This window comes from Mesoplodon mirus (assembly GCF_964341445.2).
Source record: "Mesoplodon mirus genome assembly, chromosome: 13".
NCBI lineage: Eukaryota > Metazoa > Chordata > Mammalia > Artiodactyla > Ziphiidae > Mesoplodon > Mesoplodon mirus.
This window is the reverse complement of record NC_138989.1, coordinates 74500663-74515026: the sequence shown is the minus strand read 5'-3', so window position 1 is coordinate 74515026 and position 14364 is coordinate 74500663. Positions and strand designations below refer to the sequence as shown.

The following is a 14364-nucleotide window of genomic DNA, read 5'->3' as shown; positions in this document are numbered from 1 at the left end:
CATACTACGTAGGGTGTTCATGATGATCAAATGAGTTAATATTTGTAAAGGACTTAGAACAGTCCCTGCCACCTAGAAAGAGCTCTGTAAACGTGTACCAAATAAATAATAAACATGAATTATATGTCCTAATAAAGTGCTTTACAGGCAGCATCTGATTCGTCCCAACAGCCCTGTGAGGTAGGTATTTTTATTACGAAGGCTAATATGAGATAATGATATTCATAATCCCATTGACTGGAATCCAGGAGAAATGCAGACTCTTCATGCAGACTTCTTCCCGAACACCTGCTCCCCTCAAGCCTGTCATCTGCTGTGTTTGGGTAGACAGTCAAGCCAGGATTTCTGGAGGGCTGCCTCTAAAACGCCAGTGCCAAAATGTTAAATATAACTCTATTTTGATGGTTATTGGAATATTTATCTTTCAATATTTTATTATTTTCAAAATATCCTATCATGATGGCATGCTAATTTTATAATGCAAATGCAGAAATTTTAATAAATCTATTAATGCCTTTGAAAAAATAAAATTAAATTAAAAAAATAATAATAAAACGCCAGTGCCATTACATTCCACTTATCCTGCTGACACACAGAGGAGCTGGCGGGAAGCAGGATGTAATCACCCAGCAGGAGGTCAGCCAGGAAGCTGAGGTTGGCGTTTACTGGGTCACCTCCTGACTTTTACAAGGGAGCAAAGAGAGCTGGAGAGGGCCCAGGGTGGGTGGGGACTAATCTCTGATGTCCCTCCACATGCCAGTCTCATCCTCCCAGCTTGCTTACAGAATTTTACATCCAAAGACTTGCTCGTCTGGCCCAAACCTCTCGTTTTATAAACATGAAGGTGAGAACCTGGAAGGGTGAAGGGACTTACCCAAAGTCATCCCGCTATTTAGAAACTGCCAGGAGCACCCCTCAACCCCTGACCCCATCCCACCCCGAAGAGCATTTGCACTGTGTCCGTGGTCCTGGCTGCTGGCAGTTACTAGTCTGGGCGCTGGGCCAGGCACATTCAGGACATCGTCACTTTCATCCTCCCAGCAGCCCTTCTTAGGTGGCTATTATGATCCTCATTTTATGGATGAGATAATCAGTTCTATAGCTTATCAAGATCCCACAGGTAGAATGTGGCAGGGCTGAGATTTAAACATAGATCTGCCTAATGCCAAAACCCACAGATAAAATTCACATTTTAGTTTTTCTCTTGGAAGCAGGTAATAAAACTGAACCAGCCTTCAAGGGCCAGTGTTGACCCTCTGTCCTCTAGTTAGAGTAGTTTTGCTTATAAATTCTCCTCACTCAGAGGTTCACCCCCGTTCCACCCCAGGACCCAGGCATGCAGTCACAGATTGGAGTGGCCTCTCGCTATGACACAGTGACACCAGCACCATTGTAAATAAACCCCTGGGACGTAGCTGGGTCCTGGCAGTGAACCATGAACCCTGACCTGAAATTGTGCAAAGCTGGCTTTCAGATTGCACAAGGTTGTAATTCTTATCGTTTTCCCTAGTGAATTCTAAACAATGATCATAGGGGAATTGAGTGCCTTTCCTTGCATCTTTCCGGGAACACTGGGTCTTCTCAAAGCGCAGAAGAAGACTGTTTATCTGGAACGCACTGGATGGTCAGGAATCTTCTAGCTCAGGGACCTGCAAGGCTGTCCTTACCCAAGGATTTTCATACTAGCTAAGGGGCTCCAAAAGCACTGAGGGACCCTTCGGAAGAGAGTGTTGGTGCTTCTTTGAGCTTCCTGCCCTCTGAGCATCCTTGCACCATGAACTGAATGGATTTAAGTAAGAACTCCAAGAAACGGAAAAAAAAAAAAAAAAAAACTGTGGAGGAATTTCCAGACGGAGAAGGATCCTAGGCTCAAATAGGCCACCTAGGGCAGCTGAAGCAGGGAAAAGACCTTGACCCAGGAGAGCCTGACGTGTGCTCTGCAGGCGAGCGAGGGGGGTGGGCAGGAGGAGCAGGGCAACACCTCAGGCCTCGTGGCCCCGCCCCTTCTGTATGCCAGGCCGCAGGGATACCGCCAGAACCCTCTCGTGGTTTCCCACCGTTTCACCTTTTAGAAACATTGCAAGCACTTCATTAAGGGGCTAATGTGATACAGGACTTGGACAGTCACCTTGCAGAGAGCTGGAAGAATTTGTTCTCCGTCAGATGTATCAGGTACAACATACAAACCATGTATTATTGTGATGTTCGCTTTTCGTTAATACTGGATTTCTTCTGTTAGCAAGAACATCTGTCTCTAACTAAGAAGAATCATCGCTTCTACATCTGGCTCAAGATGGCCCCAAACCCAGCAGCCACCCAGCAGGAGAAGGGGATCTTGGGGCAGGGGTGTCCTCCAGAGTCATGTTTCGAAATAGTCATGCTAATCATTCCCAAACCTCCATGCTCAGAAACAGACACCAGTGCAGGAGGCTGAGGACTTTATGAAGCCAGAGAAGGTCATCTGGACAGCAGAACTTTCCCAAGCCTCCCACTGCCATTCATACGCTGGTCTCTTAGCTGCAGTTCAGTAGGTGGATTTTGTAGTTTCCCCATAAATTCCTCGGGCCTAGGCTTGGGGGGTTCAAGATCTCACGATCATCTTTTACTCCATCTCCGTGCTCTGTTACTATCAACCCAGGTGCCCTGAGGCCCCAGGGGTTATTCGTGTGGCGTGGTTGAACTCAACTGGGACTGTCTAGTCTCCCTGGGGCAGGAGGAAATCCATGGGGAAGAAAAGGAGAGGTGAGAAATTCTGACTTGCCCATGAAGTAGGAAAGTAAAGAAAACTCCAGGGTTTTTCTTTCTTTTTTTAATTTTTCATTTCATTTATTTATTTTTGGCTGCATTGGGTCTTCGTTGCTGTGCGTGGACTTTCTCTAGTTGCAGCGAGCGGGGTCTACTCTTCGTTGCGGTGCATGGGCTTCTCATTGCGGTGGCTTCTCTTGTTGCAGAGCACAGGCTCTAGGCGCATGGGCTTCAGCAGTTGCAGCACGCGGGCTCAGTAGTTGTGGCGCGTGGGCTCAGTAGTTGTGGCACACAGGCTTAGTTACTCTGCGGCAAGTGGGATCTTCCCGGACCAGGGATCGAACCCGTGTCCCCTGCATTGATTGGCAGGCAGATTCTTAAACACTGCACCACCAGGGAGGCCCCCAACTCCACGGTTTTTCAAATCAACATTCAATTCTGTATTTCTTGTCACCAAAAGCTGTAGTAATTTGGAGTTGACATAAGCCTCAGAGGGAGAACTTGCACAATTTCTAATTTAGCACTCTGTGCTGATGCTGAACCCACAGAGCACAACTCTGTCACAGTGGCAGTTGGCCACCTCTGATCACAAACAGGTGGTAGGAAACTCTCTCCACAGCTCAGATCCGAAGATGGGTGTAGAGCCTTGGAGCGCTCCACGGGCAAGGAAGAGATATCCACGGACCTTCTCGTAGCTTGCATTGCCCTCTGGCCAGAGGGTCCCCAAGCAGGGCCTCGTCCAGGAGGACGTGGGTGGCAAATGCAACTTGCTTCAGAAAATCGCAGTGATACTTGGTTTCTGTGGGACTCCAGGATCCCGAGTGAATCCTCTGGGGGTAGCTCTGAGCCTCAAAAACACAGTCTCCATTGGATTTTACACCCCTGAATCAGCTTCCTGGAAGGAAGAGACTAGAACTACCATTTATCAAGCACTTAGTATATCTCAGGCCCTGTGCTGGGCACCTGATACACACTACTGGTGTGATCCTCACGTCTTAATGGTGGGCGTTATCAGTGAGGAAATGGACATTAGGAGCGTGCAGTTCTTACCAAGGGTCTCCCTGAGTCCTGACCTCAAGGAATGCAAAGGTCATTCACGTGTGTGATCCCTCTGGCTTCCCCTAGAATGAGCTCCTGAAATCAGAGAGAGAGAGAGGCAGGGAGCCACGGTGCCTTTTATGACCTTATCTCAGAAATTACACACCGTCCTCTTGTCATTTTTTCTATTCATTAGAAGCAAATCCCTAAGCACAACCCACACTCAGAGGGTAGAAGATTAGCCTCCACCTTTTAAAGGGAGGAGTGTCCAAAAACTTGTGGACATATTTTAAAACCATCACAGTCACTGTTTCCCAAACACCTGAGCATACACGTGACCTGTAAGTCATATTTTCCATCCTGGCTCCCAAGGCGGAGATCTGTAAGAGCCGGGACCATGTCTTGTTCACTGTTGTCGCCTTAGAACGAAGCACAGGGCCTGGCACGTAGTAGTTTCTCAAATATTTGAGACATGAGTTCTTAATAAAAGTCTGAAACAGGTAGATTGTGTTAATTATGATGCTAATGACTCTAATGATATCTAGGCACACTGGAACTGATCCAGGTTCACCCACTAACCAACCAGCGGAGTGATCTTGTACAAGTTGTTTTGACTAGAAGGCCTCTGGGTTTATAAGGAGGACCTCTACAGTCCGTCTGCACTCTGACTGACTCGGATAAAGGCGTATGCACAGGGGCTTCCCTGGTGGCACAGTGGTTGAGAATCTGCCTGCTAATGCAGGGGACACGGGTTCGAGCCCTGGTCTGGAAGGATCCCACATGCCGCGGAGCAACTAGGCCCGTGAGCCACAACTACTGAGCCTGCGTGTCTGGAGCCTGTGCTCCACAACAAGAAAGGCCGCAATAGTGACAGGCCCGCACACCGTGATGAAGAGTGACCCCCGCTTGCCACAACTAGAGAAAGCCCTCGCACAGAAACGAAGACCCAACACAGCAAAAATAAATAAATTAATTAATTTTTTAGAAAATGACTTAACTCATTCATTAAAAAAAAAAAAAAAAAAAGACGTATGCACAAGAAAAGGCTCTGTGGCCTCTGCAGACCACACAGCGCAGGGCATTCCCTGGCAGTGGAGCCATCCGTGCTTCCTGACCCAGGTTCCTCTTCTCTTTGCAGATTGCCCTGCTACCCAACAGTGCTGCGGACCTGGGCAAGTACATCACTGGTGACAAGGTGCTGGCCTCAAATGCCTACATCCCAGGACCTCCTGGCCTGCCTGGAGGCCAGGGCCCCCCCGGTGAGTATGAAGAAGAGCGTAAAAGCATAGACTGAAAGCAAATAGCATAAAAGGGTGATAGGCTCACCAGCCAGGGCCTGCCGAGAGCTCACGTTTAGTTGGGGGGTGGGACAGAGTTTTGTAGCTCCCGTGGACGGGAGCAGAAGCCGGGGTCCAGGGAGTCCCATGCCCGTGTGCCAAGAGGGCCTCGGGGAATTGGGTCAAGCCTGAGACACCCTTCTAACCAATAGTAATCAGGGAGAAAAAAGTCATTATCCTGGGTCTGGACAAGATTTATAAAGATCATCTTACATTACAGAGAAACAAAATGAAAACTATTTTTAACACTAACATACTTGAACGTAGGATGGCGTAATGAACTCCTGTGGGCTCATCACCCGGTGCCAACACCTTATGGCCGGCCTCTTTGCCACTGTTCCCCAATCCTGTCTCCTCCTTTCCCTGTTATTTGTGAACACACTTACATTGATATTTATTTTGATATCTATCTCTATGTTTTCCTTTAAAAGTCAATCTCATTGAGATACAATTCTATACAATAAAATGTACACACTGAACATACAGTTGGACGAGTTTAGACAGATGCATACACCCTACATCAAGCACTTACTAACCACCACCCTATATCTGGTCTACATCAAGGTGTAGAACATTTCTATCAGCCCAGAAAGTTCCCTTGTGCCCTTGGCAATCTACATCCTCAGCTCTAGGCAGTCACTGACCTGCTTTCTATTGCTGCAGTTTAGTCTGTTCTACAGCTTCCTTCTGTCTGGCTTCCTCCACATACTGTTTTGGAGATTCACCCTTGTTACTCTGAAGAAAACCCCAAATATCCTATCATTCTGTCAGGCAATACGCAATGAGACCTTTAAAAAATAACAACAGGATGTTTTCTGTTTTATTGTGGGTCCCTCCATAGACAGACCGATACTCTTTTTGTCACACCCATGAAGGAGATGCTATCAGTGTTGACAAATGACTCTAAGACATGGATGTCTTATCCCTCATGCTCATCGCTTAGCAGTGTGCTAGGTGTTGTGAATGACCTGACATTCTAACGAGGATGGCAAGACACATAAAGGGAAAGCAAATAGAATAAAACAGTACCTGCCTGCCCCCAAGTAAAGTATGCAGGTACTTCCTGCTGTGGAAGCTTAAAGAAGAGAGAGATCACTGTAGCCTGCCGTGGTCAGGGGACTTGGGGTTTGAGCTGGACCTGGAAGAACATGAAAGGTAGGATTGGTCCAAGCACAAAGGACACGGCAGATTTTAGGCTGGAAGGTCAGCGAAAACAAAGGCTCAGAATGCTTCCCAAACTCTATGTTTTCTTCTCCACTTATATCTTCATCTCCTGGTTTCCATCAAAACCCAGGTGGCCTGGGTCTCAGTCTGTACAGAGACCAAGAACTGGTCCAGGACTTTGGTGTCTCCTCTCGTTCACTCTTGTGGCCTCTGGGTCATGGTTGAGTTTTCTCCAGCAGATGCCACACACAGGCAGCCTCTTGCTGCTTCTAAGTAGACTCCATACAAACTGACTGTTTGCACAGTGTTCTCCATCCTTCTCTAAGAGAATGTTGTCACTCTGCTTCCCTGGAGGAAGTTCATCCCCCCAGGCCAGCCTACCTGTCACTTCAACAAGGACAAAGTAGGAACAGGGGAGCCACTGGCTTCTTTCTTCTTCTTCTTCTTTGTTTTAACATCTTTATTGGAGTATAATTGCTTTACAATGGTGTGTTAGTTTCTGCTTTATAACAAAGTGCATCAGCTATACATATATATATATATCCCCATATCTCCTCCCTCTTGCGTCTCCCTCACACCTTCCCTATCCCACCCCTCTAGGTGGCGACAAAGCACCCAGCTGATCTCCCTGTGCTATGCGGCTGCTTCCCACTAGCTATCTATTTTACATTTGGTAGTGTATATAAGTCCCTGCCACTCTCTCACTTAATGAATGACTTGCTAGCTTTCCTTTCCAGTTCTGCCGTCTGGTTTCTAGCATGGTTTGAGCTGTCCAGGGTCCTTGCTGGAGCAGGGAGTGATTGAGGACTAGCTTTGGCAATGGGCTATGCCCTTGCTTTCTCCTCCAGTCCTTACTCCTTCTCTCTCCTTACTTCTAGCATCATAGTTTGTGATGCCCTCAGTTGAGATGTGTTAGGGCAACTAGAGAGATAATAACATTTCTCTTACCCTTAACTAAAATTCCAGTCCTGGAGTCTGTGATAAATCACAGCCTGGGCCACCAATACAGGAAGCTCTACTAGGCTGGAATCCTTTGGCTTTGGTGTTGAGGGAGTGGCTGCTGTTCTGTGCCCCCCACTGTTCCTTTATAAGGTGCTGACGTTTGTACATCAAAGCCCCACAGTTTAAAGGCACTTGACGTAGTGATCTCTGAAGTACATTGACTGTGTAAATGAAGGTGAGATATTACCTCTGGCCTGTCCTTGTGCTATCGGAGGTAAAATATTTAGTTATAAGAGGGATCTGGTCCCCTTCCCAGCTGAACTCTTTCAGGATGTACCTGGAACCAGCATTGAGAGTAGGGGGTGAGAGACATACTTGGATGGAACATTGACTGCCTTTTATGTTGGCTCAATTATTTTGTGAGCTACAAAAGACGTCCCCAAACATGATAAGTTTGAAGTCTTTGTTTTGTTTTGTTTTCCGGTACCTGAAAGCCATTCCATCCTATCAGTGTGCTCTGCCGATTGTAGGAGCCGCGTACGATCAAGAAGTAATTACTGTATGCGTTTGAAAGAGAGGAATCATTATAGCACTAAGGCATACATTGCTGAGGAATAATTACAGCACAGCAATCAGCCCAGCCTCTTCATTGCAGTCGTTTGACACGACGCTTTTACTACGCAGCCTTCTCTGTACCTGGGCCTCTCTGAGCGTGTGCTGACGATTAAGATACAACCCATGCCCTCATAAAGTTGACAGGCTAAAATGGGTTAAAACACAATATCCTTCCCTATGCAAAAGAATGAAGTTAGACTCTTGCTTTACACCACATACAAAATGGATTAAAGACCTAAATGTAAGACCTGAGACTATAAAACTCCTAGGAGAAAACAGGCAAAAACTTTCATGACATTAGATTTGGCAGTGATTTCTTGGATATGACGCCAAAAGCACAGATGACAAAAGCAAACAGAGACCTGCGATTCCCTCACCTGTTCGGGCAAGCTGTCTATTCCTCCTCTAGCACCTTTAGCATACGTTGTGATTTTAAAGTCCCTGCATGATAACCTTAACATCTGGGTCGCCTCCAAGTCTGATTCTGTTGATTGAATGCGGGCTGTTTAATCGGGGAGGGGGTTGGTTTTGTTTGCTTTTTGGTTTTTCATAATGTGCCTCAAAATTTTGGACTGAATGCCAGATACCATTTGGAGAGGAACAGTAGAGACTGGGGGACAAAGTAATTACTCCTGGAGATGAGTATCCAGGCTGCTAGCAAGAAGCATTGGGTCGATCTAATGAATAACTGAGCCAGGTTTGCGTGTGTTCTCACTGTCTCTACCTCTAGTGTTCCACGGTCTTCAGGTTTTCAGATTCCTCCGATGGTAGGATACCGTTACTCTATGTTTAGTGGGGGCCTAGGGTGCCGGTGGGTTTTTCTCAGCGGTTCTCAGCTTTCAGCAGCCCCTGCACAGCTGTGCCGCTCTGAGCTCCTCTCTCCACGTTCTTGCTGTTCTCCAGTGGGAGACTGCTGTGACTTACTACTCCGAGGTACAGCTGTGGAGCTCAAGGATGTTTCAGTTCTCCTGGTCCAGCTGCAGCCCTAAGCATGACCTGGGCATCCAGGCATTAGGGTAAGGCCTTCTCCCCACCTGTGGCAGCCCAACTCTGGCTTGTATCCGTGGTGGATCTTGAGCCGGAGAGTTTGCTGCCCCTCCTCTAATAGGAATAGCCGTCCCCCCGGGTCCTGCAGGAGATTTGCTGCCCCACGTCAGTGGCTTGAGGCTTTTGCCCCAAACGGTTGAAAGTAGGAAAGTTACACAGTAAGACTTGTTCAGAAATAATATTCATATAGAGGTGTGAAGAACAGGTGAGGGATGAACAAGACTGATGGGAAACAGAAGGACTAGCTGTGAGGCAAGAGTTGAAGCAAATAGGGCTTCCCTGGTGGCACAGTGGTTGAGAGTCCGCCTGCCGATGCAGGGGACACGGGTTCGTGCCCCAGCCCGGGAAGATCCCACATGCCGCGGGGCGGCTGGGCCCGTGAGCCGTGGCCCCTGAGCCTGCGCGTCCGGAGCCTGTGCTCCGCAACGGGAGAGGCCACGGCAGCGAGAGGCCCGCGTACCGCAAAAAAAAAAAAAAAAAAAGAGTTGAAGCAAATAAAAGGAAGGGCTACAATGAAGAGTAGGCCCTGCTCACCGCAACTTGAGGAAGCTGGCGTGCAGCAACAAAGACCAACGCAGCCAAAAATAAAAAATAAATAAATTAAGAAAAGAAAAAAAGGAAGGGCTAACATAGATTTTTATTTTAGTGCCTCAGTGTGTGAGGTGCTACACCAAGTGGTGTGTATGTGTATCTAAAGTCTCATTTAATGCTCAGAACTGCTCTGTAAGGTAGATTTTTTTTTTTTTTTTTGCGGTACGCGGGCCTTTCACTGCTGTGGCCTCTCCCGTTGCGGAGCACAGGCTCTGGACGCACAGGCTCAGTGGCCATGGCTCACGGGCCCAGCCGCCCCGCGGCATGTGGGATCTTCCCGGACCGGGGCACGAACCCATGTCCCCTGCATCGGCAGGCGGACTCTCAACCACTGCGCCACCAGGGAAGCCCTGTAAGGCAGACTTTTATTAGCCCTGCTTTACAGATGAGGCACTAAGGTTCAAAGAGGTCAAGCAGCTTGTCCGAGATTTAGAGGCAGGTCCCCCTGCTGCTGAAACCTGGACACTCACCACTCCCCAGCTGCATTAACCACCGCCCTGCGGTGACGGGGGGGTGCCGAGGAGCAGATCTTTGTGAGACATTAAAGAAGTGAAGTGCACAGAATTGGTCACTGATTGGATAAGGAGCTTGTGCAAACAGGGAAATCTATAGGAAGACTCAAGTTTCTGGCTTGAGTGGCTGGGGGACTGGAGGTCCGTGAAAAGAATGGGGAAGTCTGAGTCACTTCGCTGTACACCTGAAACTAACACAACATTGTAAACCAACTGTATTTCAATAAACATTTTTAAAAAGAATAGGGAGGGCAATTTCTGGTCGTGTTAAGTTCAGACTGCCTATGGGACATCTCAGTGGAGAGGTCAGAAGGCAAAGGTCAGAGTGGGAAGAGAAGTGGCTGAATGGGGCTCCTGGACTCTCTTGTCAGTCAGCCAGGGCCCTTGTCCTCCTCGCGGGCTGTGGACTAATGAGGTGTTCTTTGATTGCAGGCTCACCAGGACCAAAGGGGAGCCCAGGCTTCCCGGGTATTCCAGGCCCCCCCGGGCAGCCCGGCCCGCGGGGCTCAATGGGACCCATGGGACCATCTCCTGATCTGTCCCACATTAAGCAAGGCCGGAGGGGCCCTGTGGTCAGTATTTCATCAGACCTCCCATATGTAGTTGGGGAAGGCATGTTCCTTCTGTTAAACTAGGTCCCTTTGTCTTGTAGGGTCCACCAGGTGCCCCAGGAAGAGATGGTTCTAAGGTAAGTCTTCTGAGGGGTCCTTACAAGGCTTAGGTTTCTCAGTTTCCACCTACTGTGCAGCCATCACGTAAAGCTCAAGCACAGTTTGTTGTCCCCTTTTTGCATGTGGCAAAGTTGAGACACAGATGCACTTTTTGTCCCCAAAGCTGGAAGGAGAATCTAAAAAGCCATTTTCCTAAAATACAGAACAACCGTAATAACAAAAACAACCACCAAAACCGCTTCTAAGAAAAATTACCCCATAAATGTTAAACAAGCCTCCTTGCTGTCATGGTAGCGTGGGTTTTTCTCGTTAGCCAGTGTTACTTACTTGTGGGGCTGTTGTGTGTGTTCCCATTTCTTTGTGGTGTTTAAGTCAAGAACAGAAGTCCCATTCTGTGCAAGTGGGTGGTCCCACTCTGAGGGCTGCCTGCCACTTGCCTCATACAGAAGTCAGTGTGAGTTACTTTAGAGGCCTCTAAGTTATCCCACACACTGCCTGGAAATACCAGCTTTCCTCCTGTCAGATCTGGTTGGAAAATATATGGCCTTGGGGGAAATCAAAATGAGAGGCACTTGACTCAAAGCAGCTCGGTTCAAACCAGCGATCCCAAGTGTGCAGCTTCAAGCTTAACGTTTGTTTCCCGTAGGAAATATTTTCTGTTTTGTGCAGGGAGATGGTAGTGGTGGGGGTCTAAATAGAGACTGGGGTGGTGGCATCCGTGTTGTCCAGAAAGCTAACCCTGACCCTTCTGTTCTTAGGGGGAAAGAGGAGCACCTGGCCCCAGAGGGTCTCCAGTAAGTAGCACCGCCTGTCCTGCTTCCCCAGTGCATTGTGCTCAGGGCTGCAGCTCTGATGAGCCTGTAAGTTGGTCTCAGGAGCAACAGCCAGCCCCTTCCAGCTGTCGCTCAGCTTGCCCACAGAGAACTCCGTGGTTAGAAGCAGAATCACAGAAGCCTTTAGCAGCTGGTTGGGTTTTCCTTTTGAAAATTCATTTCCTATTGTTGTTTCTTTTATCATAGCTAATCTTTACTTGGAATGTCTTCTCTTAAGATTCAAAACCCCAGTATGTCGTGAGTCTGTTTCCAGGTGTGCCTTACAACATCTGAAGGAGCTAGAAAAGAAATCTATTGGGTTAAGTCATAACTCTGAACGTTTAAGAATTTAGCCACCACTAGAACCCTAGCAGGCTGGATGACCATCCTCTCCAGAAAGCTCAGACATGCACAGCTACTCAGGACCATTGAGACAAAATTAGCTGGATTGGATGTATAGTGTCTGGGAGATTAAAAATAAAAATTAATCGTATCCAAAAGCACAGATGGGGCTTCCCTGGTGGCGCAGTGGTTGAGAGTCCGCCTGCCGATGCGGGGGACACGGGTTCGTGCCCCTGTCCGGGAAGATCCCACATGCCGCGGAGCGGCTGGGCCCGTGAGCCATGGCCGCTGAGCCTGCGCATCCGGAGCCTGTGCTCCGCAAAGGGAGAGGCCACAACAGTGAGAGGCCCGCGTACCGCAAAAAAAAAAAAAAAAGCACAGATGATTCAAGCAACCCCATTGCTTGTGAAGAAGTCAGTATCACTTCTGAAGAAAGACAAAGATCCTTGACCTTAGAGGTAGGAGGTCTGAGATGCCATCTCCACTCTTCCACCTGTTAGCTCTCTGATCACGACCATGTCACTTAGCATCCATCTCTGGGTGTCCATCCCCTAATCTGTGCAATGCAGGTGGCATCTGAACTGCCACACCTCAGGTGATCATCCACTGATGTCAGACTGCTCTCCGTACAGCACTGAGTGCTTTGCAGAGTTACGTAAAAGCTGCTGTCCTGCTGCTTGCTAAGGTGGTGGCTTCAAAGCAGGGGTTGCAGAGGCTGATAAAGACTGAAGCCCAGAACACGCATGTTCACACATTATTTTCCCATGTTCCACACAGCACTTCATAGAAATTAAGGCTTAGTAAATAGTTTATAACGACAAAAGGTGTTCAGTCAGTAGAAGAATTAGGAAGCCTTCGTTTGGATCTTTCCTGATCAATGAGGAATGGACGCCTTTACCATATACTGAACTTTGTTTAAATTACAGTTATAGGGCTTCCCTGGTGGCGCAGTGGTTAAGAATCCACCTGCCAATGCAGGGGACACGGGTTCGAGCCCTGGTCCAGGAAGATCCCACATGCCGCGGAGCAACTAAGCCCGTGAGCCACAACTACTGAGCCTGTGCTCTAGAGCCTGTGAGCCACAACTACTGAGCCCACGTGCCGCAACTACTGAAGCCCACGCACCTAGAGCCCATGCTCTGCAACAAGAGAAGCCACTGCAGTGAGAAGCCTGCGCACCGCAACGAAGAGTAGCCCCGGCTCGCCACAGCTACAGAAAAGCCCGCGCGCAGCAACAAAGACCCAACACAGCCAAAAATAAAAATAAATAAATAAATTTATTTTTTAAAAATTGCAGTTATAGTCAACCATCCTTATAGACATTTTAATAATTTCATTTTTTAAAAGATAACATTTAAAAATGTGTTATGCTACATGCACTGTACATGCATGAACTCATTAAACCCACGCTTATGAAACCCTACAGTTAGGACTGTTATTATCCCCGTTTTATGGATGGGAAACAGAAACCCAAATCAATTAAGTAACTTGCCCAGGGCAACACGGCTAGTAAGTGGCAGAGCTGAGGTTCAAACGCAACAGAACCCCAGCCTCCTAACCACTACTCTCTGCCTTCGTAAGTGTCTTCCAGGGTTCTTTGGAAAGTAACCTAGGAGGGTTATTCTCATATTGTGTCATTTTACTGGATTTGATAGAGCCTAGAGCTACGAGAGGTCAGCGTGTCACGATAGCTCATCCGGGAGCTGAAGGAATAGAAGGCAGAATCCCCCAGGCTGTTGTAGTCCTTATGTCTCGTCCCTTTGCGACACAGAGTTGACTTAAGTAGTTGCCAGCAAGCAGCAGGACAGCAGACCCCGGAGCCCATGGAAGCCATCGGTCAGCCAGGGGTTGGGTGTGTGGTGGTCTAGCTTTGACACCTCTCTCCTGCGCAGGGACCCCCTGGTTCTTTTGACTTCCTGCTGCTCATGCTGGCGGACATCCGCAACGACATCGCCGAGCTGCAGGAAAAGGTGTTCGGGCACCGGACTCACTCTTCAGCAGAGGAGTTCCCGTTACCTCAGGAATTTTCCAGCTCTCCAGAGATCATGGACTTCGGCTCTGGAGATGACAACCCCAAAAGAACTGAGACAAGAGACTTGGGAACCCACAGAGACTTCTATACTTAGCACACGCCGACATCTTCACGCCAAAGGAAGAGAAGTGTTCGCCTGCAGTGAAATCATCCAAAGAACAGAACAAAACACCACTGGAGACCTAGAAAAGATACGTTCTTTTTCTCTTTTTTTAAAACTCTTTTCCTTTCTTCTCCGTACTTCTTTTATTCCAAACACTATTTTCAGGCTAGACATACTAAAGACAAGAGGGAGGAAATGAGTGATTTACGTGCTTCCCCTGGAGAATCTGCAGTGGAACTTTTCTTTGACTTCCTTATTTTCCAGGGACTTCTGATTTCTGAATCAGGTACTCTCACAGTGTCTTAAAATTTGGCAGACTATCAAAAAGGGGGAAATGGCACGGTGAGTTCTAAGAAAATGTGAGTTTACTTATTAAAAATAATAGATATGTGGGCTTCCCTGGTGGCGCAGTG

The 14364-nt window shown here is 47.9% G+C and overlaps 1 protein-coding gene across 2 annotated transcripts in view; it reads left to right on the top strand.

The window, feature by feature from the left end:
- Window positions 1–14150, top strand: part of CCBE1 (collagen and calcium binding EGF domains 1) — a 237552-nt gene extending 223402 nt beyond the window's left edge. For both annotated transcript variants that reach the window (XM_082640749.1, XM_082640750.1), the window contains exons 7-11: window positions 4922–5042; window positions 10424–10563; window positions 10644–10679; window positions 11421–11456; window positions 13709–14150. In XM_082640749.1, the coding sequence (XP_082496875.1) occupies window positions 4922–5042; window positions 10424–10563; window positions 10644–10679; window positions 11421–11456; window positions 13709–13942 (567 nt within the window). In that variant the 3' untranslated portion in view covers window positions 13943–14150. The remainder of the gene's footprint in view (window positions 1–4921; window positions 5043–10423; window positions 10564–10643; window positions 10680–11420; window positions 11457–13708) is intronic.
- The last annotated feature ends 214 nt before the right edge of the window (window positions 14151–14364 follow it).